Source organism: Musca autumnalis, unplaced genomic scaffold (assembly GCF_047663935.1).
Source record: "Musca autumnalis isolate F117 unplaced genomic scaffold, ASM4766393v1 scaffold_1, whole genome shotgun sequence".
NCBI lineage: Eukaryota > Metazoa > Arthropoda > Insecta > Diptera > Muscidae > Musca > Musca autumnalis.
This window is the reverse complement of record NW_027411644.1, coordinates 79,434,233-79,457,923: the sequence shown is the minus strand read 5'-3', so window position 1 is coordinate 79,457,923 and position 23,691 is coordinate 79,434,233. Positions and strand designations below refer to the sequence as shown.

General features: G+C 37.2%; 1 protein-coding gene across 1 annotated transcript; it reads right to left on the bottom strand.

Annotated features, from left to right (window-relative positions):
* Positions 1-7,781: 7,781 nt before the first annotated feature.
* LOC141390706 (uncharacterized) lies at positions 7,782-22,384 on the bottom strand. Its single transcript, XM_073963673.1, has 8 exons — positions 22,326-22,384; positions 21,381-22,189; positions 21,169-21,323; positions 20,997-21,105; positions 8,482-8,582; positions 8,298-8,420; positions 8,110-8,233; positions 7,782-8,032 (listed from the first exon to the last, which is right to left on the bottom strand). The coding sequence occupies exons 1-8, from the start codon at positions 22,382-22,384 to the stop codon at positions 7,782-7,784; spliced, it is 1,731 nt and encodes a 576-aa protein (XP_073819774.1).
* Positions 22,385-23,691: the final 1,307 nt, after the last annotated feature.

The following is a 23,691-nucleotide window of genomic DNA, read 5'->3' as shown; positions in this document are numbered from 1 at the left end:
GGCATATAACGACGGGCACAGCTATTCATCGGCGGTATGTACACATTAAGCAGCTCTACCTCGGCAGTACCACACTTTACTGCTACAACCATACATTCCATGTATGGGTCACTAGAGACAAGCTCAAGCGAGATAGGTCTGTACTGGACAAGCTGATGTATCAGGAAGGCAAGACCTCCTCCTCCGCTTCTTGTGTGATCCTTCCGCAAAACGTTGTAACCATCACAACGCAAGCTACAGGTGGCGGTGAGCTTTGTTTCTTAGATCGCGGCGAGCGTGATGTTTTTTGATGTTTTTCCGACTCATAAAATCTAAAATTTCGTTGACCTTATTGCGGAGACCGTTGCAGTTGAATTGCAGGAATGATGCATTTCCGGACCGTTGAACAACAACTTGTGGTGTTAGATGCTGCATTTGTTGTTGTTGGGGAGACTGTGGGGGCGTCTAGTATTCCGACGACGACGAAGAATCAGACGACGACGTCGCACTGGGCGATGTGCTGACGAAGCAAGCAGCAACATACCTATCGCTGTAATCCCGGGTGCTACTAAGGCCAGAGCACCCACGAAAATGCACCCATTCCATACAACCATTACATCTCACCATTTTTAACATGTGGTGGATGCGGATGTGTTTATGTGTTTGTCAAAGTGGCAATATGTAACTCCGCCATTACCGGTCGATGGTCATCTACCTTAGTAAAAAAATTACTACTATGAAAAACGAAAGAAAAGAAAAACAAGTAAAAAAGTATCAGTCGGCTTTGCCGACAGAGATATGCCCTTAGTCTGTGAGAATTGATACACTTTTTTATGTATTTGGGGGGTTATCAGAACAGGGCATATGAACTTGCCCACAAAAATATGGATTTAGATTAAATCTCGAGTGTTTTGCAGGGAACTTAAAGGAATGGACCGACATAGTTCATTTTGGTGATTCATTCGATGATAATTATGTCATTAAGACTGACAACATAATATATACAACCCACAGTAAAAAATCTAACCCAAAATCTCGTAAATAACGCTAGAAAAAAAGATTTCACAAGATGAGAGTCTTCCCTATGCTCATCGAGTTTACGGTATTGCAGCAAGCTAAAGATGTGTACACATTGTCACTTTTGAATGACAGCTTTGCTCACGGTGTGACCGTCCACCAGACACCGAAACTACCTGCACTTATATATGGATCTGAAGCATGGGTACTTGCGAAAGCAGATGAGGCAGAACTAGGTGTGTTTGAGAAAAAAAATTCTCCAAAAGATTTATGGACCAAATATGCGATTGTGTTACCTGGTATGAAACACGACATGACATCCAACACTGGAGACGTAAAGTATAAGATCAGCGCGTTTGGAAATTTATTCTTAGTTCGGTTTATGGAACATAAGGTTCTGTGTAAGACAGTCGGAAATAGATAAAAACTGTCATTCGAAACTGACTGACTTTACTGACCGCTTAAAAAGGACAGTAGTAGGAAGTTAAGAAAGCTGGACATATACATTTTTTACACCGTGAAAAATTTTTGAAGGAAGATATACATCCATTCACTATCCTAAACGAGCATTTTTAGTTGATATAATTCGAAGGTGAGGCAAAAATCATCAAAATACCTGTATTCCATATATGTACATAAATATAGCCAATCTTGCTGAAAATTGCTACGAGAATTAAAAAGCTCACAAAATCGAGATAGAATATTGTTTTCCTTAAAGTCTTTCGAGAAATTTTGGTCAAAATATAGTTTTATTTCATGCAATTTTGACTTACGTGAAAAATAGTCATTTTAGACCATAAAATCGACAAATCGTCATTTTTCAATTTTGGGCCAAAAAATCGTCAAAATGGCGATAAATCGTCAAGTTCGGCAACACTGCCTGAAACGCAACAAAGTTTAAAAATATTACGATAGTTTGGGTTTTATGGTCCATGACTTGAGAGTTTTAAGGGCCGCCTGACTATCGACATATATTTTCACCGGTCCTGTAAGGTTGACCGTTCAAAACGGCCTGAGGAATGCTGTTGATTGCTCCGTTAATCAGAATTGATGCAGCCCTTTGTATACTTGATAATTTCGACACTAGTGCCTTATTCCCAATTGCCTAGCACCAGATAAGTCGACTGTAGGTTAAAATGGGGAAAATCATGGTTACATACACCCAGTGAATGACTTGTGGTCAACTTCTCCCAATGGAGTTCTTGCAGGAGTAGAGGGATATAAGACATTTCTTAGCCCGCCCCTTGTTACTCCTTTTCCATGTCAAATGATGGTCGAGAATTGTGTCAAGGTATTTAGTTTCTGGAGAGAGTTCCAATGCAACTCCGTCCAAAACTGATGAGTACATAGTACGAGTTCCATCTTCTCCGGTTTGACTCCAAGACCATTGCAATTCATACCGAAACACCTTCGAAAAGAATTGGCAAACATTTCTCACTTATCAGCAGTACTATATCATCGGCATAAGCCACCACCTAAGTTTATTACCAGAAGCCAGAGTAGAGGTGAGAAAACCCCCCCATATCGGTGTGTCGATGTTAACAGTTTTCCTCCGGGAAGCATCCTTTGTGTGAATTGATAAACCTGATTTTCAGCATTTCACAAATAAAACTAACACATTTTAATCCAAATCAACAATAATCAATCTATCCTTAGAATTCAGGATAATTCTGAGAATCTGAACTCATATTAATCATCGACTGGTCCTAAACAAACCGATTGAGGTGTACGGTAAAATAACAGTGTAATGAAATAAATTTCGTCATAGATACAACAAAAGGGGACAACAACTTCCATCACATAGCGTCAATAATGTTGACAAAACTCAAAAATGAAACCTATGACAGACAAACCCGGTAAGAAAACAGGGCGACAAACCTGTCAATCGAAATGGGAATAATAAATAAACAAAATTGGCAAAAAGACTAAAACAACATTTGTTTTTGAGCTGAACCTACGAACTTATTTCGGGTTTCCTCTTTATTTGTGGGGATTGCTGTTTCTTGTAGATTGTATTTGAATCTAACTTTAGGAAAGAACAGTGGGACGTGAAAGGACAAAGCTCGTATGATTATGGGGTCACAATAGAGCTATTGTTAGTAAGCCTATCGGAACCCAAAAAATCATAAATCGTAGAACAAACCAAAGAGGTCAATAAACGTGAATTTTTTAAAGATTTTTAGAATAAACCAAAGAGGTCAATTAACGTGGATTTGTTTTAAAGATTTTTAGAATAAACCAAAGAGGTCAATAAACGTGGATTTTTTAAAGATTTTTAGAACAAACCAAAGTGGTCAATAAACTTAGATTTTTAAAGATTTTTAGAACAAACCAAAGTGGTCAATAAACTTGGATTTTTAAAGATTTTTAGAACAACTCTTTGGTTTGTTCTAAAAATCTTTAAAATGTCACGTTTATTGACCTCTTTGGTTTATTCTAAAAATCTTTAAAAAATTCACGTTTATTGACCTCTTTGGTTCCTCAGTAAAGTGGATTTTTTAAAGATTTTTAGAACAAACCAAAGAGGTAAATAAACGTGGATTTTTTAAAGATTATTAGAACAAACCAAAGAGGTCAATAAAAACAAAAAAAAAAAAACATTGTTCCACAACATCCCATACGGGACAAGGGAGACTTCTCTCATATCAATGAGTGCACCCCGATTCATATTTAGCTCAATGATATGGGACCTACTGTTTATCGCCGAGTCCGAACGGCGTGTCTTAAGACACCACTTATGGAGAAGTTTTTCAAGGCTGAAATACTCAGGAAATTTCGCCAACATTACTGAGGGGTATTTGCCACCGTTGAAAAAATGTTTGATGTTGCTGGCCGGGGAATCGAACCCCCAACCTTCTGCGTGCAAGGCGGGCGTGCATACCATTGCACCACGGTGGCACCCAAAGAGGTCAATAAACGTGTATTTTTTAAAGATTTTTAGAACAAACCAAAGAGGTCAATAAACGTGGATATTTTAAAGATTTTTAGAACAAACCGAAGAGGTCAATAAACGTGTCATTTTAAAGATTTTTAGAACAAACCTAAGAGGTCAAACAAAGAGGTTAGAACAAAGCAAAGAGGCCAGTTAACGTGGATTTTTTAAAGATTTTTTAGAACAAACCAAAGAGGTCATTAAACGTGGAGTTTTTAAAGATTTTTAGAAAAAAACCAAAGAGGTCAGTAAACGTGGATTTTTTAAAGATTTTTAGGACAAAGTAAAGAGGTAAATAAACGTGGATTTTTTAAAGATTTTTAGAAGAAACCAAAGATGTAAATAAACTTGGATTTTTTAAAGATTTTAGAACAAACCAAAGAGGTCAATAAACGTGGATTTCTTTTTAAGATTTTTAGAGGTCAATAAACGAGGATTTTTTAAAGATTTTTAGAGGATTTTTTTTAAATTTTTTAGAACAAGCCAATGAACGTGGATTTTTTAAAGATTTTTAGAACAAATCAAAAAGGCCAATAAACGGGGATTTTTTTTAAAAATTTTAGATCAAGCCAATGAACGTGGATTTTTTAAAGATTTTTAGAACAAACTAAAGAGGTCAATAAACTTGGAATTTTTCAAGATTTTTTGAACAAACCAAAGTGGTCAATAAAATTGGATTTTTTAAAGATTTTTAGAACAAACCAAAGAGGTCAATAAACGTAGATTTTTCAAAGATTTTTAGAATAAACGTGGATTTTTTAAAGATTTTTTAGAACAAACCAAAGAGGTCAATAAATGTGGATTTTTGTAAAGATTTTTTAGAACAAAGCAAAGAGGTCAATAAAAGAGGATTTTTTAAAGTTTTTTAGAACAAACCAAAGAGATTAATAAACGTGGATTTTTTAAAGTTTTTAGAACAAACCAAAGAGGTCAACAAACGTGGATTTCTTTTTAAGATTTTTAGAGGTCAATAAACGAGGATTTTTTAAAGATTTTTAGAGGATTTTTTTAAATTTTTTAGAACAAGCCAATGAACGTGGATTTTTTAAAGATTTTTAGAACAAATCAAAAAGGCCAATAAACGTGGATTTTTTAAAGATTTTTAGAACAAATTAAAAAGGCCAATAAACGTGGATTTTTTAAAGATTTTTAGAACAAATTAAAAAGGCCAATAAACGTGGATTTTTTAAAGATTTTTAGAACAAATTAAAAAGGCCAATAAACGTGGATTTTTTAAAGATTTTTAGAACAAATTAAAAAGGCCAATAAACGTGGATTTTTTAAAGATTTTTAGAACAAATTAAAAAGGCCAATAAACGTGGATTTTTTAAAGATTTTTAGAACAAACCAAAGAGGTCAGTAAACGTGGAGTTCTTAAAGATTTTTAGAATAAAGCAATAAGGTTAATAAACATGGATTTTTGTAAAGATTTTTTAGAACAAAGCAAAGAGGTCAATAAACGTGGATTTTTTAAAGTTTTTTAGAACAAACCAAAGAGATTAATAAACGTAGATTTATAAAGTTTTTAGAACAAACCAAAGAGGTCAATAAACGTGGATTTTTTAAAGATTTTTAGAGGTCAATAAACGAGGATTTTTTAAAGATTTTTAGAGGATTTTTTTAAATTTTTTAGAACAAGCCAATGAACGTGGATTTTTTAAAGATTTTTAGAACAAATCAAAAAGGCCAATAAACGGGGATTTTTTAAAGATTTTTAGAACAAATCAAAAAGGCCAATAAACGGGGAATTTTTAAAAAATTTTAGATCAAGCCAATGAACGTGGATTTTTTAAAGATTTTTAGAACAAATTAAAAGGCCAATAAACGTGGATTTTTTAAAGATTTTTAGAACAAATTAAAAAGGCCAATAAACGTGGATTTTTTAAAGATTTTAGAACAAATTAAAAAGGCCAATAAACGTGGATTTTTTAAAGATTTTTAGAACAAACCAAAGAGATCAGTAAACGTGGAGTTCTTAAAGATTTTTAGAACAAACCAAAGAGGTCAGTAAACGTGGATTTTTTAAAGATTTTTTAGAACAAACCAAAGAGGTCAATAAATGTGGATTTTTGTAAAGATTTTTTAGAACAAAGCAAAGAGGTCAATAAACGAGGATTTTTTAAAGTTTTTTAGAACAAACCAAAGAGATTAATAAACGTGGATTTTTTAAAGTTTTTAGAACAAACCAAAGAGGTCAATAAACGTGGATTTCTTTTTAAGATTTTTAGAGGTCAATAAACGAGGATTTTTTAAAGATTTTTAGAGGATTTTTTTTAAATTTTTTAGAACAAGCCAATGAACGTGGATTTTTTAAAGATTTTTAGAACAAATCAAAAAGGCCAATAAACGGGGATTTTTTTTTTAAATTTTAGATCAAGCCAATGAACGTGGATTTTTTAAAGATTTTTAGAACAAATTAAAAGGCCAATAAACGTGGATTTTTTAAAGATTTTTAGAACAAATTAAAAAGGCCAATAAACGTGGATTTTTTAAAGATTTTTAGAACAAATTAAAAAGGCCAATAAACGTGGATTTTTTAAAGATTTTTAGAACAAACCAAAGAGATCAGTAAACGTGGAGTTCTTAAAGATTTTTAGAACAAACCAAAGAGATCAGTAAACATGGAGTTCTTAAAGATTTTTAGAACAAACCAAAGAGGTCAGTAAACGTGGAGTTCTTAAAGATTTTTAGAATAAAGCAATAAGGTTAATAAACATTAAAAAGGTCAATAAATGTGGATTTTTGTAAAGATTTTTTAGAACAAAACAAAGAGGCCAATAAACGTGGATTTTTTAAAGTTTTTTAGAACAAACCAAAAATGAGTTGACTTGTATTATACTATTATTAATACGAGTGAAGCTTCTCAAGGAACCGTTGCAAATGTTCATGGGAATACTTTGTTTATTATTTATTTATTTTTTTTTTGAGGGAAGAACCTTGCATTGCTTTTCCATTCCACTCCACTGTCTAACGGTACTGCAGGAAATTAAGTTGCCGAATACGACGAATTTAAAATTAACCAAAATTCAGAAAAACCACAAAAATTGGGTGGTGACGACGTTGGTACCATTTGTGAACGGCACATTTCATTCCTTTTTCGGGTTTCGGCTCCTCTTGGAAAACCGTAACACTGCAAAAAGGAGTAGAAGAACACACCACCAAAGACAACATTATCGATGTAGTCTTTGCAGGCGACATCACCATGACATGTGGGTGGCGCTTTGTTATGGTCGTATTTTCAAAGCAAAGCGTTGATGATGACTATGATATGGATGTGGTTCGTCTGATGACTGCGGCGGTGGTGGTGATGATGATGGAAATCAAAGCAACGACGACATCAATAGGCGACAAAGTAGGAATAATATCAACAGTCTGTGTTGTGGATTCGGTCATGCATTTTCCTAACTTTGTCTTCGTCTTCTTCGTTTTCCCTATTATTCAACCCTCAAATGTGAATTTACAAAAAGGTATTTACATGGGAATCAAAGCAACAGACAGCCACAAAAATGAAATGTTTTTGGAAGACTTGCAGAGGGTCTGTGGAGCAAATGAAATGCATGTTGCATTAGTTTCAGCCATAGCCAATGCTCTATACATATGCTGTTATTCCCAGGGTACTAATGAAATGTTAAATTTGGCGTAACTGGAACAAGTGAGGAGAACCTCCACAATAGTTCCAAAATACAAAAACAGAGAAAAAGGAGAAGAAACCAAACCAAAAATCAAACACCAAACAATGACCATAAACAAATTTAATGCAAATTTGCAACAATTTTTTTCTTGTTTTTGATATCTCAAAAGAGAGTCGTTGTTGTTGATGTTGCATAGTGCCTTAAAGTAACGGTTTTGCATTTTATACACATGATTCCTGGCGGTATGACAAGCGAAAACCACGTCCCACATATTCGTCATTGCTGCGAAAGGGCAAAATAATTGGTCCCGCTGAGACATCTCGAACTGGTGCATTTACGGTGAAATCTTCATTTGTGGAGCCATCGTTAAAGCGTTCACCGCACAGGCGCACCTGATTGATGGCCAAAAAATCATCGGGACAATTGAAAATGCCAGCACCAGCTTGGCCATCGGGCACTAAATCATTTTCATCTGCAACAAAAATTAAAAATAAAAAAGAAAACTTTTGTACGCTTATCTTATCGTGAGAAATTTCATTCTGATGATACCTTCATTTTTGTTAATTATTTGAAAATCCAATTGTTCAGAACTGCTGCCAATTTGTTCCATAACATAGTTTACGCTGCAGGTGTTTTTGTCACGTTCCAAGCAAATGACATAGTTCATATTGTTCTGAGGAACATAAGGGAGTCATGGGTCAAAGAGATTCGAATTTTTAGAGATTGTTTTCACTTACTAAATATGTGGCCAATTTATTGTCCACCACAGTGCCTTCGATGTCATAGTTAAATGACTTAACAATGCCCTCCATATCGGTGTAGTATTGCAAGCAGCCATCGGGCGCCAAGTTGTCTTCTAACTGCAAAAGAAAGATTCCAGATGCAGTTTATTATTTACAGTTTGTTTTGAAAGAATAAAACCTGTGTTATTTTGAAATTGAAGGTCCTTGATCCTGTGGGCACCTTGGCAAATATCGACAAATACACTTTGCGATCGGGAGAATGACCAACATTGACATAAACTAAATATAAAAAAAAGAAAAAAATAATTAAAATAGGAAAGGAGCAAATTCAGGTGGGGCCAACTATATGTTACCCTACACTACGCTACCCAAGTTTTATCCGAATCCGACAATAAATGCGACCGTTACTTTCTTCCGTAAAAGTGGTTTTTAAGGAACGCTGTTCGGATTCGGCGCTGAAAAAAGCTCTCATATTTTTGAGCTAACTTGAATCGGGATTAACTCATAGATATGAGGGAAGTCTCGTGACTATCCTAGTAAAATTAGATTGATAGAATTCTTTCCTTAGAGTACCGGGAACAATATTTCGCTTTACGAGATAAAAATGTAAAGAGCTTGTACTATTCGAAATTCGTGGAGGATGTTGATAAGAGACTTTGCTGTATCTTTAACAATTTAAGACTTCGAATAGCGTCTGTACGTGTACGGTATTCAAGAAGTTGAAATGGGATGAATGACAGGGCGATCAATGACCTTGTATGTGGCTATCAATAACTGTTTTCCTTTTCCCACAGCTTTAACTTTCTGCTTAGAGCTTTTCTATGGCACCGGGAAGCCTATCAATGGTCTCGAGGTCTTCTATCGGCAAGAAAACACTTCTTGAGGCATTTTGTGGACAACAGAGATTTGCTATAGACAACAGAAGATCTATTCTGGTCCTCTATAGAACACAAAAAAACCAAAAACCTTTTAAGGCATTCTGAAGACAACAAACTACTACCTGAGGACTTCTATAGACAATAGAAACCCTATTAAGGTCTTATATTGAAAGTAGAAAGCTTATTGGAGAGAAAACAAAAGACCTTTTAAAGTCTTTCATAATCAATAGAAGACCTCAGCTGTAGTGGGATTCTCTAACGCACTTTTTGGTTACCGACAAAAATCGGTAAAATGAAAATGCTTAAAATTTAGGTAATTAACGAAATTGGGTGACGTAGGGGATGAAAGATACCAAGGAACGGTCCTGACCGGTTTTAACATGGCAAAGCCCAGGATTTATCTTGGTCCCTCTTTCATCTCAAGTGGACACTGACCTCCCCGTGGTGTCACCTGGGGAACTGCCTTTAACACCCGTTAAAGGTAGTGAGCTAACATGTGCCGCGCGTTCACCCATAAGAACGTTAAAAACTTGGGTTTGGGCGTCGGGTTAGTAACCCTCCCCTAGAAAAAAAACAGCCTACTATGAAAAAACGAAAGAAAAGAAAAACAAACCCCTCTAAAGTTGACGAACCCCGCAAACGTTTTAAGGACCATGATCTGCGAATCTGCACCTGGAATGTTCGCACTCTTTATAGAGAAGGTGCAGTCTTCGCATTGGCAGACGTACTTGGAAAGTACAAAGCCGATATTACTGCCATACAGGAAATACGATGGACTGGGAAAGATGTCACAACAACACCTAAAGGTGACGCACTGTATTATAGCTGCCATGAAACAAAGCATGAGTTTGGTTGCGGTTTTGTTGTTGGTCGGAGGTTAAAACATCTGGTCTCCAGCTTCACCCCAGTGAATGAAAGACTTGCTACAATTCGATTTAAAGCAAAATTCTTCAACATCAGCTTTATCTGCGCTCATGCCCCAACCGAAGACAAGGACGAACAGACCAAAGATATATTCTACGAGAGCTTAGAAGAAACATATGACCGTTGTCCTGCCCATGACATTAAAATTGTTCTAGGCGATTTTAATGCCAAAATTGGAAAGGAGAATATCTTTGGACAAACAGTTGGGAAATTCAGTCTACATAGTGAAACATCAGACAATGGAATGAGGCTGATAGACTTCGCAGCGGCAAAAAACATGGTAGTTAGCAGTACCAGATTTAAGCATCTCGATATTCATAAGGGCACTTGGCTGTCTCCAGACCAAAGAACAATAAATCAAATTGATCACGTTGTGATAGATGGAAGACATTCATCGAGCGTGTTGGATGTACGATCGTTCCGAGGAGCAAACATAGATTCGGACCATTACCTCGTTGCAGCAAAGGTACGTACCCGTCTAAACGTTGCAAATAAAGCACGGACAGACACAACACGAAAGTTGGACATCGCCAAGCTGCAAACACAACAGATAGCCACAGCATATTCCACTCAACTGACCCAATTGCTTAATGATAGCGCTTCTCGTCCCGATAACATATCAGCACAATGGCAAAATATTGCCCACTCCATGCAAACAGCCGCAAAATCAGTACTTGGATACCAGAGACCTCCACCAAAGAATCCGTGGTATGACCAGGAGTGCCGTGCTGCTACCGAAGAAAAAAATGCGGCATATAGGGCTACTTTACAATCAGTAGCAACGCGTAGCGCACGAGAGAGGTATCGGGAGAAAAGGAGAGAGGAGAAACGTCTTTTCCGCAGGAAAAAGAGAGAAATGGAAAAGAGGGAGTGTGAACAAATGGAGATGTACAGGAGACAGAACGAAGTTCGAAAATTCTACCAAAGAGTGAAGCATCAAACTGATGGCTTTGGTACAGGAATATCCTCCTGTAGAGATCAACAAGGTAATTTGGTAACTGATACAGATAGTGTGCTCAGGATATGGAAAGAACATTTTTCCAAACTGTTGGTATCCGATAGCAGTGAAGACGGCGAAGATACCACAAATCCAATCCCAGATGATGGTATTGAATGTATACCGCCCAGCCAAGATGAGGTAAGGACAGCAATAAACCGGCTGAAGAATAATAAGGCGGCAGGAGCAGATGGCCTACCAGCCGAGCTGTTCAAAACCGGAGGCGACACGCTGATAAGGTGTATGCATCAGCTAGTTAGCACCATCTGGCAGGAAGAACGCGTACCCGACGATTGGAACGTGAGCATCCTATGTCCAGTCCACAAGAAGGGTGATAAAACTGTGTGCTCCAATTATAGGGGCATAAGTCTGCTCCCTATTGCATATAAGATAGTATCTGGCATATTGTGTGAGAGACTAAAGCCTATGGTCAATGAAATTATTGGACCCTATCAGTGCGGCTTTAGACCTGGCAAATCCACCATTGACCAGATATTTACCTTGAGACAAATCCTGGAAAAGACCCAAGAAATGCAGATCGACACCTTCCATCTTTTCGTCGATTATAAAGCAGCATTCGACAGCCCTATACGTTCAAAGGTGTTCCAAGCCATGTCTGATTTTGGTATTCCTGCAAAGCTCATTCGACTTTGTAGAATGACATTAACTGAGACGAGATCCTCAGTTAAAATTGGAAAGAACCTCTCCGAAGAGTTTACTACCAAAAGAGGTTTCAGACAAGGAGACGGCCTGTCGTGTGATCTATTTAACATCCTACTGGAAAAGGTCATACGAGACGCGAAGGTCAAAAGAAATGGAACGATATACACGAACAGCCACATGTTACTGGCTTATGCCGACGACATTGACATCATGGGTCGATCGGTAAAGGAAGTAACTGACACCTTTGCAAAAGTCGAAAGAGAATCTGCTAAAGTTGGTTTGGCAGTAAACGGCGTAAAAACCAAGTTGATGGTATCGACGCGTAATATGTCCATAAACACCGCACCATCTGTGAATGTTGGTACCTATAATTTTGAGGTAGTAAAGGACTTCGTCTACCTCGGCACCGCCATAAACACAACAAATAACATCAGTTGTGAAATACGAAGAAGAATAGTGTTGGCTAACAGATGCTACTTTGGGCTGAGTAAGCAGTTTAGGAATAAAGCCACCTCTCGTCAAACAAAAATAACACTGTACAAAACACTGATACTACCCGTGCTAATGTATGGTTCCGAAGCATGGGTACTTGCTCAAGCAGATAAGGCAGTGCTTTGTGTGTTTGAGAGAAAAATTCTTCGAAAGATCTACGGGCCAATCTGTGTTGACGGCGAATATCGGCGTCGTATGAACATCGAGCTGTATCAACTATACAATGACATCAATATAGTTGAACGAATCGAGATACAACGATTGCGATGGCTAGGCCATGTTATAAGAATGAGTGATGATGAACCCGCTAAAAAGGCGTATAAATACGGGCCGCATGGAGGTTCTCGCAGATCTGGAAGGCCAAAGCTTCGTTGGAGCGAACAAGTGAAACGAGATATCACAAAGCTACATATCCCAGATTGGGAAAATACAGCAGCAAACAGAGAGGATTGGAGATTTTTTCTTAGTTCGGCTTATGGAACAAATGTTCTGTAAAAGGCCAGCTAAGTAAGTAAGTAAGTAAGTAATTAACGAAATTTGTCATTAAGTTAGCGATAAAAATAAAGTTGTCGCTAGATACTACCGACGACAACAGTTATCAACTATTATTGGTACTTTTCATTCATAATTTTGAGTTTTAAATTTACCGAATTTTGTTGGTAACCAAAAAAAATGCGTTAGAGGATCCCACTACTGGTCTCTTGAAAGAAGCCAAAATACATCTTGGGGTCTTCTATAGAAACCAGAAGATCTCAAGAGGTCTTCAATAGAAACCAGAAGACCTCAAGAGGTTTTTAAGGACAACATTATATTCAGTCGAAGACATATTAAGGTCTTTTACAGACAACATACGACTACTTGGGGTGTTCTAGAAGAAGTAGGATAACTTTTTGAGATCTTCTATAGATAACAGAAGTTTTGAAGGGGTCTTTTATCGTCTATAATGAGTGCTTTTATTTCACCATAGACTATTTTATGATGACTTCTATTATAAACAACAGAAGACTATTTTGGATCTTCCAGAGAAACCAGAAGAACTCATGAGGTATTTCATAGAGAGATAACAGATGTCCTCATGTGGTCTTCTAGAGAGTAGTCTTTATATATTTTAGACACAATAGAATCTCTTAAGGTCTCTCATAGGTCTTTCATAGACTTTAAGAGGTCTTTCCTGGACAACAAAAGTCTCCTTGAGGTCTTTTCTAGTCACCAAGAGACACATTGAGGTCTTTTGCAGACAACAGAGCAACTCGTGGAGCCTTTCAGAGAAGCCAGAAGACTTCGAACGGTTTTTCGTGGACAATAGAGATCACATAAGTTTTCGTAAGGTTTTTTTTATAGACAACACAAGTCGTCTAGAGGTCTCTTAGGCCTTTCATAAACAAGAGACAACTTCTTAATGTCTTTTATCGACAACAGAAGACCTCTTGGAGTCTTCCAGAGAAACCAGACCTCTGGAGACTGTGTTTTATAGACAACACGATCTCCAGCTATATTTTGTGGATAACAGAAGGCTTCTTTATGTCTTCTATAAACAGCAGAAGACGCCCAGAGGTCTTTTATAGACAACAGAACAATACTGGGGGGTCTTCTAGAGAACCAGAAGACCTCTCGACGTCTTTCAAGACAACAGAAGAATACAAGATATTGTTCATAGACATCAGAGGACCCCAAGAGAGACAACAGAAGACCTCAAGAGTTGTTCTGTAGACAGCAAAAGAAACATTGAGGTATTTCATAGACAACAGTAGTTGTCAAAAAGTTGTTCATGGACAACAGAAGACTTTTGAAGTCTTCTATAAAAAGCTGAAGGCACATATTGACATGAAAAGTCCTCTTGCGGTCGAGGTCTCAAGAGGTCTTTAAATAGTTTCAAAAGGCGTGTTGATGTTATAAAGACAGCAGAAGCAGATTAAAGTCTTTTATTGACAGCAGCAGTGCGATTCTCTAACACATTTTATGAGTTACCGAAAAAATCGGTAAAACTTAAATGCTTATAAATACGGTAATTTACGATATTTTGCGGTAAGTTAGCGACCAAAAGAGTGTAGTTGTAAAGTTCTACTGATAGCAACAGTGTTGTCAACTTTTCTTGAACTTTTCATTCATAATGTGGCATTTTAATGTTACCGACATTTGTCGTTAACTCAAAAAAATTAATTAGAGAATTAAACAACATAAATAAACGGAAAACGGCATATCTAGGGCACATTATGCGAAACCGTAAATACATCATTCTCCAGGAAATACTGCAAGCAAACATAGAAGCAAGACGTACTAGAGGAAGAAAAGAGATGTCATGGATTCAAAATATCCAACAATGGACAGAATTCCAGAACGCCGAAAATTTAATAAGCATAGCGAGAAATAGAGATATATTTTCCTATTTTGTTAATAATTTATAAAAACATAAATATGTAATTTTTTTGACAATTGTAATATGATCGCTAAGATTCGAAAATCGAATAAGCAATAAAGAAGAAAAAAAAGAAGAGAAACACACTACAGAAGACCTTCTACAGAAACCAGAAGACGTCAAAAGATCTTTCGTGGACAACAGCAGACCACATAAGTCTTTGAGACACAATAGAATACCTCAAGTGATCTTCTATAAACAGCAGAAGACACATTGAATTCTTTTATGGCCAACAAAAGACGTCTTGGAATCTTCTAGAGAAATTAAAAAAACTTCAGGAAGTCTTCTAGCGATAACACAAGTCCTATTGAGGTCATCTAGAGTCAACAGGAGTCCTATATAAGTTGTCTTGAGTAATTAGAAGGGCTCTTTATGTTTTTCAGGGACAAAGAAGATTTTTTGGGGTCTTCCAGAGAAACCAACGAAATCTCTAGCTGTCTTTTAAGTAGCAGAAGACCTCTGGGGGTCTTTAAAGGCCTCGACACATAAGAAGCATGACATTCTTGCTTAAGTCATATCTGGTAATGCCTTAAGACCAAGTTCGATCTAATTCAAATGTGATTCTGAAATCTTTTTATTAGGTCGAACTTGGTCTTTAGTCTTTTATCAAGAATGCCATGCTTCTTATGTGTCGAGGCCTTAATAAATAACAGAAGGCCACAAGAGGTCTAACGTAGAAAGCAGAAGACTCATTGAGTTATTTGTTAGACAACAGAAGACCTCAAGAGATATTTCGTGGACAGCAGAAAACTTCTGATGTCTCCTATAGACAGTACAATGTCTCTTGGGTTAATCAATAAAAACCAGAAGACTTCATGAGGTCTTCTACAGAGAACAGAGTTCCTTTGGAGGTTATCTGGAGACAACAGTATTGTGATTTTCTAACTAGAGACCGATTTTTGTCGGTAACTCAACAAATGAGTTAGAAAATCACACTGCAGGAGTTCTCTTGATGTTGGCTTGAGATGTTAGAAGACCTCTTAGAGGCTTTCATAGACAAGAAGACCTCAAATAGTCTTTCACAACAGAAGGCTTCTTGATGTCTTCGATAGGCAGCAGAAGACTTTTTGTGTACTTTCATATACAACAGAAGCCTTTAAAGGCTCTTCTATAGACAACAGAAGGCACAGTGACGTATTTTTTAGAAAACATAAGCCCTCATGAGTTATTCTAGAGACAACACAAGTCCTCCTGAGGTCTTCTACAAACAACATGCGTTTTCTTGAAGTCGTTCTGAGACATTAGAAGGCCTTTCATTAAAAAGAGAAGACCCCACAAGTCTTTCGTGGACTACAGTATAGAAAACATGAACAACAGAAGGCTTGTTATTATTTTCTACAGACAGCAGAAGACCTCCTGAGGTCTTTAAAAGGCAACAGAAGATCTTAAAGGCCTTTTGTGGATGACAAAAATTCTGTAACAAGACCACAAACGCCCTTCCATGGACAACAGAAGCCTTTTTGATGTCTTATACAGGCAGCAGACGACTCCCGGGTTTCTTTCATAAGCACCAGAAGACTTCGAGGGTTCTTCTATAGAAAACAGAAGACACTGTGAGTTATTTTTAGACAACATAAGTCTTTACAAGGTCTTCTAGAGACAACACAATTCATCTGGAGGTATTCTACAGATAATTGGAGTCCTCTTGAAGTGTCCCTGAGACATCAGAAGAGGTCTTTCACAGATAACAGAAGATCTCAAAAGACAACAGAAGATAGCGGAAGACAACAGAAGATCTCAAGAAATCTTCAATATAAAGCAGACAACAACAAAACACCTCTCGAGGTCTTCAATATAGAATAGAAGACCTCTTGAGGTCTTGAGGTAACAGAAAACATTTTGAAGCTATGTAGAAATAACAGAAGTCCTTCTGCGGTATTCTGCAGACAAAAAAGATCCCTTGAGGCCTTCTCCAAAAAACAGAAGACCTCGTGAGGGCTTTCAGATAACGAAAGATTTTATAAGGACTACTACAGAAGTCCTCTTGGGGTCATCCATAGACAAGGATGATTCTCATAGTTCCTCTATAGAGAGCAAACCTTTTATTTAGGCAAAAGAAGACTACTAAAGGTAGCAAACATCTTAAGGTCTTTCATGGGCATCTTTAACCTTGCAAATGTCTTCAATAGGTTACATAAAATTTCTTGAGGTTTTCTATAGACAATCGAAGACTTCTTGAGGTCCTATATAGGTACAAGAAAACATTTTGAAGCCATGTAGAAATAACAGAAGTCCTTCTGCGGTATTCTGCCGACAAAAAAGATTTCTTGAGGCCTTCTCCAAACAACAGAAGACCTCGTGAGGGCTTCCAGTCAACGAAAGATTTTATAAGGACTTCTACAGGCAACAGAAGTCCTCTTGTGTTCATCCATAGAAAAGGATGATTCTCATAGTTCCTCTATAGAGAGCAAACCTCTTATTTGGGCAAAAGAAGACTACTAAAGGTATTCTTTCCACAAGGGTTTAAGGTCTTCAGTACACAACAAGAAGAACTCTTGATGACTTCTATTGACAACAGCAAACATCACAAGGTCTTTCATGGGCAATTTTAATATTAGCTATAGAAAGGACCCATGGAAACTTTGAGGCTCCAGTAGCACGTGTTAACATATTCCGATTGAGCTCAAACTTTCGCAATCTTAATTTTTAACAAAACTAAACAGTTTAGGATGGTGCCGCATAAAAAAATCCGACATCGATTTTTCCCTTTGAGTTTAAAACAGTCTAGTACACACCGATTTATATTGAGTTCAATGATATGGGACCTACTGTCTATCGCCGAGTCCGAACGGCGTGTCTTAAGACGCCACTTGTAGAGAAGTTTTACATGGCTGAAATACTCCGGAAATGTCGCCAACATTACTGAGGGGTTTTTTGCCACCGTTGAAAATTTGATGTTGACTGGCCGGGGAATCGAACCCACGACCTCCAGCGTGCAAGGCGGGTGTGCATACCATTGCACCGCGGTTTCTTGAGGTTTTTTATTGACAACAGAAAAACTCTTTCATGGGCAACAGAAGTTCACTTGATATCTGCCATAGAGATAAATATTCACCATTGAGATCTTCTATAAACCACAACTAACTTCTTAAGGTCTTCTATAAACAACAGAAGATTGTTCCATAGAAACAAATGAGCACTCCTCGCTCCGATAACATATTAACACATTGGCAAAGTAGTGCCCGCTTCTTACCAACAGCTGCAAAATCCATATTTGCATACATGAGGCTTCCACCAAGGAACCGATGGTGTGACCAAAAGTGTCAGGCTGTTACCGAAGAGAAGAATGCGGCTTATAGGGTTATTCTACAATCACTAGCAACGACAGATTGGCCAGTGATATACCCTAGAGTTGGGTAATCTAGTTCCTAGTTCACTGTACTACTTCCAAAACGTATGAGTAACGTCATGAAATCTAAAGTGTAATATTACGTATACACAGTCTGTTCCAACAAATTATGTGGGCCATTGGAACTACGTAGTGAACCATATAGTTCATTTGGCACAACTCTACTATACTATACCCCTCTGGTCATTGCCTAGGACGCAATTCCAAAGACAATGACGAGTGTTGATGTCCCCAGTTACCAGATAGTTATTGTCCTCGATAGGGAAGTTGATTGACACGGTTTCCGAGAATTTAACAATCACCGCTTTAGAGAACTGTCCAGTCCATCATATCGTAGGTAGCTGAATAATTTTCTGGGAGTTCATCACAGCTGCAGCCGTTCACTACATACCTGCTGGTCGAATGTGTGATATTAGACCAAAGTTCCCAGCAGAGGCAAAGGGGACGTAGAAATGAGCGTAGTAGGAATTCTGAAGACCCAAGAGTTAGTTGACTGTTAATGCACGACCATATTGAGTTCTTGACCATGGCGGAAAGTGGCTACTATACCAGTGAAGCAATACAACTTTGGTGCAGAACGATGATAGAAATGCGGTTACTTTTAACGAGATGACGAAGACGAGTGTGCTATGCCATATAACAGCCCTTTCAGTCGAGAAGATACTCACGGTGCGCCCTAACTAAATTTAAATGAAAGGTGCTTACACCTGGGAAGTTTTTGCGGTTTCTGAAACTACGATGTTCATCGATGAGAAAACTCAAAAAAAAAAAAAAATGCCGGAGGGATTTCCAATTAAATCGCGGTCAAAGTTCACATTTTTAGGGCTTCTTTAGGTTTTCACGATTTTGCTTGAAAATGGGATTAAAGAAAGTGCTGTAGCAGTGAAAGTTCTCTACAAGAATGTCTTTTATGATGTTTTCGTAGGTATTACCATTTTTGAGATATAGAAGTTCAAATTTGGACAATTTACTGACTGTATCGTCTCCTTATAAAACAGGGTCATGACTTAAATTTCCCAACTTAAAGTTATATATCTCAAAAATGGTACAACCTTGGAAAAAATTACGAAAACCAATTTTATAGAGAATTTTCACAGCTATTAGATTTTCCTAAAAATGTGACCTGAACTTATATATCTCAAAAATGGTAACGGTGAATCCTCTGGAGAATTTTCACGGCTACAAAATCTTCTCTAGTCCCATTTCGATAGGACTTGCGGGTTCCAAGCAAAATCACGAAAACCTAAAATAAACCTAAAAATGTGACCTTTGACCGCGATTTATTTAGAAATCCCTCCAGCGATTTTTAATTGTTTTTGGATTTTTCTCATCTGTGAACATTGCTGTTTCAGAATCCGCTAAAACTTCCCAGGTGTAAGCGGTTTTCATTCAAGTTAAGGTGCACCCTGCATGACATTGGTTTATAGGGCAGCTGAGGAATATGAAAATATCCGCCATTTAATCTAATCAAGCGTAAGCCACTGCTATTTGCGATTATATCAGAAATAGGAAAAAGATCCTCAAGTCGTTTGTCGGCAGAACTTGGGTTTCTGACGAAGAAACCTTGTTGACTTCTTTGGTCTAAAATTTACAGCACTATACCCAACACAAGCCTAGCAAGTGGTCTGAAACCACACGCTACGCTCCATATTTTTAACTGCCCAGCCACACCCACTTATCGTCTCCCTATTTTGTAATGACACAGCCAGCAATTGCAAATTATATACGAATGAACAAGAAAACTTTTCTATAGAAAATTTTGTTATCGGACAACTTCCCATGGAAAATGGTGCTATTGAACAACATTTTCTATAGAAACTGCTGTTATCAAAATTACTTTTCTATAGAAAGTTTGTTATCGGAAATTTTTGTAGAAAATTCTTTTATCTAGCAACATTTCTATAGAAAAAGCTGTTGTAGAAATTGCTGTTATCGAACAACTTTTTCATAGAAATTGCTGTTATCGAAAAACCTTTCCTCAAAAAATGATGTTATCGAAAAACTTTTCTATAGAAAATGTTGTAATCGAACAATTTTTTTGATTGAAAATTTTGTTATCGAAAAGTTTTTCTCTAAAAAATTTGTTATCGAACAATAACCTATAGAGTATGTTGTTATCGGACATTTTTTCTATAGAAAATATTGTTAATGAACAACTTTTCTATATAAAACGTTGTTAAAACCCGTTGTATAGAAAATGTTGTTATCGAACAACTTTTCTATAGAAAATGTTGTTATCGAACAACTTTTCTATAGAAAATGTTGTTATCGAACAACTTTTCTATAGAAAATGTTGTTATCGAACAACTTTTCTATAGAAAATGTTGTTATCCAACAACTTTTTTTATAGCAAATGTTGTTATCGGACAACTTTTCTATAGAAAATGTTGTTATCGGACAAGTTTTCTATAGAAAATAGTGCTATCGAACAACTTTTTTATAGAAAATGGTGTTATTGAACAACTTTGTTTTAGAAATATTGTTCTCGGACAACTTTTCTATAGCAAATGTTGTTATCGGGCAACTTTTCTATAGAAAATGTTGTTATCGGACAAATTTTCTTTAGAAAATGGTGTTATCGAAAAACTTTTTTATAGAAAATGTTGTTCTTGGACAACTTTTCTATAGAAAATGTTGTTATCGGACAACTTTTCTATAGAGAATGGTGCTATCGAACAACTTTTTTATAGAAAATGGTCTTATCGAACAAATTTTTTAAAGAAAATATTGTTCTCGGACAACTTTTCTATAGAAAATGTTGTTATCGGACAACTTTTCTATAGAAAACGTTGTTATCCAACAAATTTTCTACAGGAAATGTTGTTATCGAATATTTATTTTAGAAAATATCTTTATCGAACAACTTTTCTATATAAAATTTTTTATCGGAAATTTTTTCTTTAAAAACCCCATATTTGGTAGTGAAAGTTTTTGCTGGGTTGATCTGATAGTCCGAAAATCAAAGAATACTCACTGTGCTGTCCTGTATTAATGCCACACAAAACTGGTACTACAAAATTTACATTTTGTCCCGAAACCACAAATTGATCCTCATCACAATCACCATCGGTGGGACGATTTAGCTGAAAAGACGGTTGTAAAAAAACAGAATTGAAGCTTATAGACTACCCCGTCTCAATACTCACCTCAAACATCAGAAAATCCAAACGTAACTGCTGGACATTTTTACGCACATTTATAATTAGGACACAAATCATGGTCTCTTGAAATGGCTGGGGATAGTCGGGACTTTCGAAGTAAACAACGGATTGATCGGTGGTATCTCCACAACCAGTTAGAACTACAATGGAAAAATTTCAGGCAACGATTTTTAAAACACACGCTATGATTGACTTACAAATACAACACACCCCAGCACCATCGGCACATCTTTCCGTTGGTATACCTCCCAGATTCTTACACTCAAATTCATGATAGCATGTGCCCTCCATGGAGCGTATATCACCCATATTCACAGAACATTTGGTATTTGCAAATTTGATAACCTCAAAGAGACTTAGGAATCCTTTACTTTTGGTTTTGGTAGTAGGGACCAGACCCTGTTTTTGTATGAGATTCACTTTGGAGGGTGAACCGAACACCAAGAGATTTTTCAATTTATTGGCCAAGTTGAAGGGGAAATAACCTGGTGGTTTCATTATGGTGGTAATTGTGGTTGGTGGAGGTTTTAAAGGTGTTTCTGGTGTGGTGGCGGGTGCAATTGTTGGCATTTCCGTTGCAGGTTCTGTTGGTAATTCTGTAGCGGGTTCAGTCGGTGGGGAAGGAGGGGGAGTTGGAGGTTCAGTTGTTGGTTCTGTTGGTGGTGCCTCAGTCTCTGGTATGGTAGGTTCAGTTACTTCTGGTTCCATGGGCTCTTCTGTGGGTCCATCTGTAGGTTCCTCTGTAACTTCTGTTGGCATAACTGTTGTTGTTGCTGGCTGCTCTTGTTGTTTTTGTGGAAACTTATGCCAAAACAACCTAGGCATTGCCTTCACCGGTTGAAAACGTAATTTATAAGGATTTTCATAGAGTCTGTATTTCAATTCCATTAATCTTCGTTGATTTTGATCCCCGGCCATCCTTGATTCTATGCAGTCTTCTGTTCTACATAAATCCGATAACTTTTTAACAGTTAAAAATCCACTGCCATAGTAAGCCATTCCCCAACTGGAGTCAATTATCAACAAAATAAAAAGCAGGACTTTTAAATGATAGCCGATCATCCACTCTGTTATATGCGTCATTATTGACGGAAGTATCTTCAGCAACTGTCGTCGTCTGTTTAGAGATGCTTAACACTTACCGTAGGCCAATTGGCATTTCATTGTCACAGAATTTCTTCATTTCTTTTTCATTTGTCATAATTGGAGCATGGCATAGCAGAAGCATAGCTCGCTATAAAAGAAACTATGCTGCACCAAGCATTTTTTACAATCCAATCATAGGTGGTGGTAATATAACCTTCACTTTTCGTGTGGCATCTTCACACCCCTCTTATTCTCCCATGCAGCAGCAATTCTAACAATCGTGAGGTGTTTGAAAAGAAGTTGCTTTCTTGCAATTGGTGCTGTTGACTTGGTTAGTTCGAAAATTGTAGATGCTGTTGCATGCAACCGACAACATGTGTCTTGTGCTGAGCCAGCGATATCATCATCGTGTGGCGGCATTCCTAACATAACTGCCAATCGACCATACATTGTCAGCAATGTGGAATGTGTAAATGTTCGCCATAAGTCTATGAGAAATTATTCGTTTATGTTTGGGTCCGAGGGAATGTAGAGCAGAATTTGAAGTATTCCATGGATGCGATAAACGCATTAAATCCATAAAATTTTAACTAGTTTTGTTCTGTATTGTTCGTGATTTGCACAATGTCTAATCGTATCATACCCATTCAAAGATAATCATCAAAGCCATCACATGAGTCCTTAGGGAAGTGTTTAAGAAGAAAAAAAAAGTTAAAATCTTCCATAACACCTTGCTTCAAGCTTGTAAAGTTCTTTTGAACTATTTTCACGATCCTTCTAACACCAAAAACCGCCAGTTCTATGTACCGGATTGACCCGAGAAGGTATCATTTCAGCCAGGGGATGTTATCTCAGCCACTACATGCTCGTATATATCTTATTGTGGGAACGGTATGTTTCAATATAACTGATCTGAATTATTTTAGATCGAGTCAGAATAGAACTTAACCCCGGACAATGGGTTGATCTGTTTATTACCATCTCATCCATCGTCGTTCGATGTGTAAATTCCATAGATTATTCAGGACAGACTTCTTGAGGGAATACGACTATAGAAATTATGTTGCTTCGAGTTGCGCCAACTTGATACGCAGTGAGCCATCGTCATCGTCTTCAGATTATGAAGCTGCTCCGCAGTCTCAACAACTGTAGTACCAACCGCAGTCGCAACACAGATTATTGCTATTCCAGTTTCTGATATTTCACATTATCCTTCTGTTTAACTGAATTTGTCTTCCCGGGAAGATCAATGAGATCGTGTATTCTATGAATCGGAGTGATAATGGTCCCAGCGATTCAAGAAAGGTAGCTGAACAACACAACAACATATTTTGCACGACAATTTAACGAGCGCCCGAATAGCAACCGGTCGAAGAGTATACAACAGGCCCTTTATAGATCTTCCATAGACAACAGCAGAAC

Excerpts from the sequence above, each read along its gene's own strand:
- LOC141390706 (XM_073963673.1), bottom strand. The coding sequence starts at position 22,384 with ATGACAAATGAAAAAGAAATGAAGAAATTCTGTGACAATGAAATGCCA. Across the intron at positions 21,324-21,380 it reads TGCTGGGGTGTGTTGTATTT|TTCTAACTGGTTGTGGAGAT; the intron begins GTAAGTCAATCA and ends TTTCCATTGTAG. Across the intron at positions 8,033-8,109 it reads AATAATTAACAAAAATGAAG|ATGAAAATGATTTAGTGCCC; the intron begins GTATCATCAGAA and ends TTTTTGTTGCAG.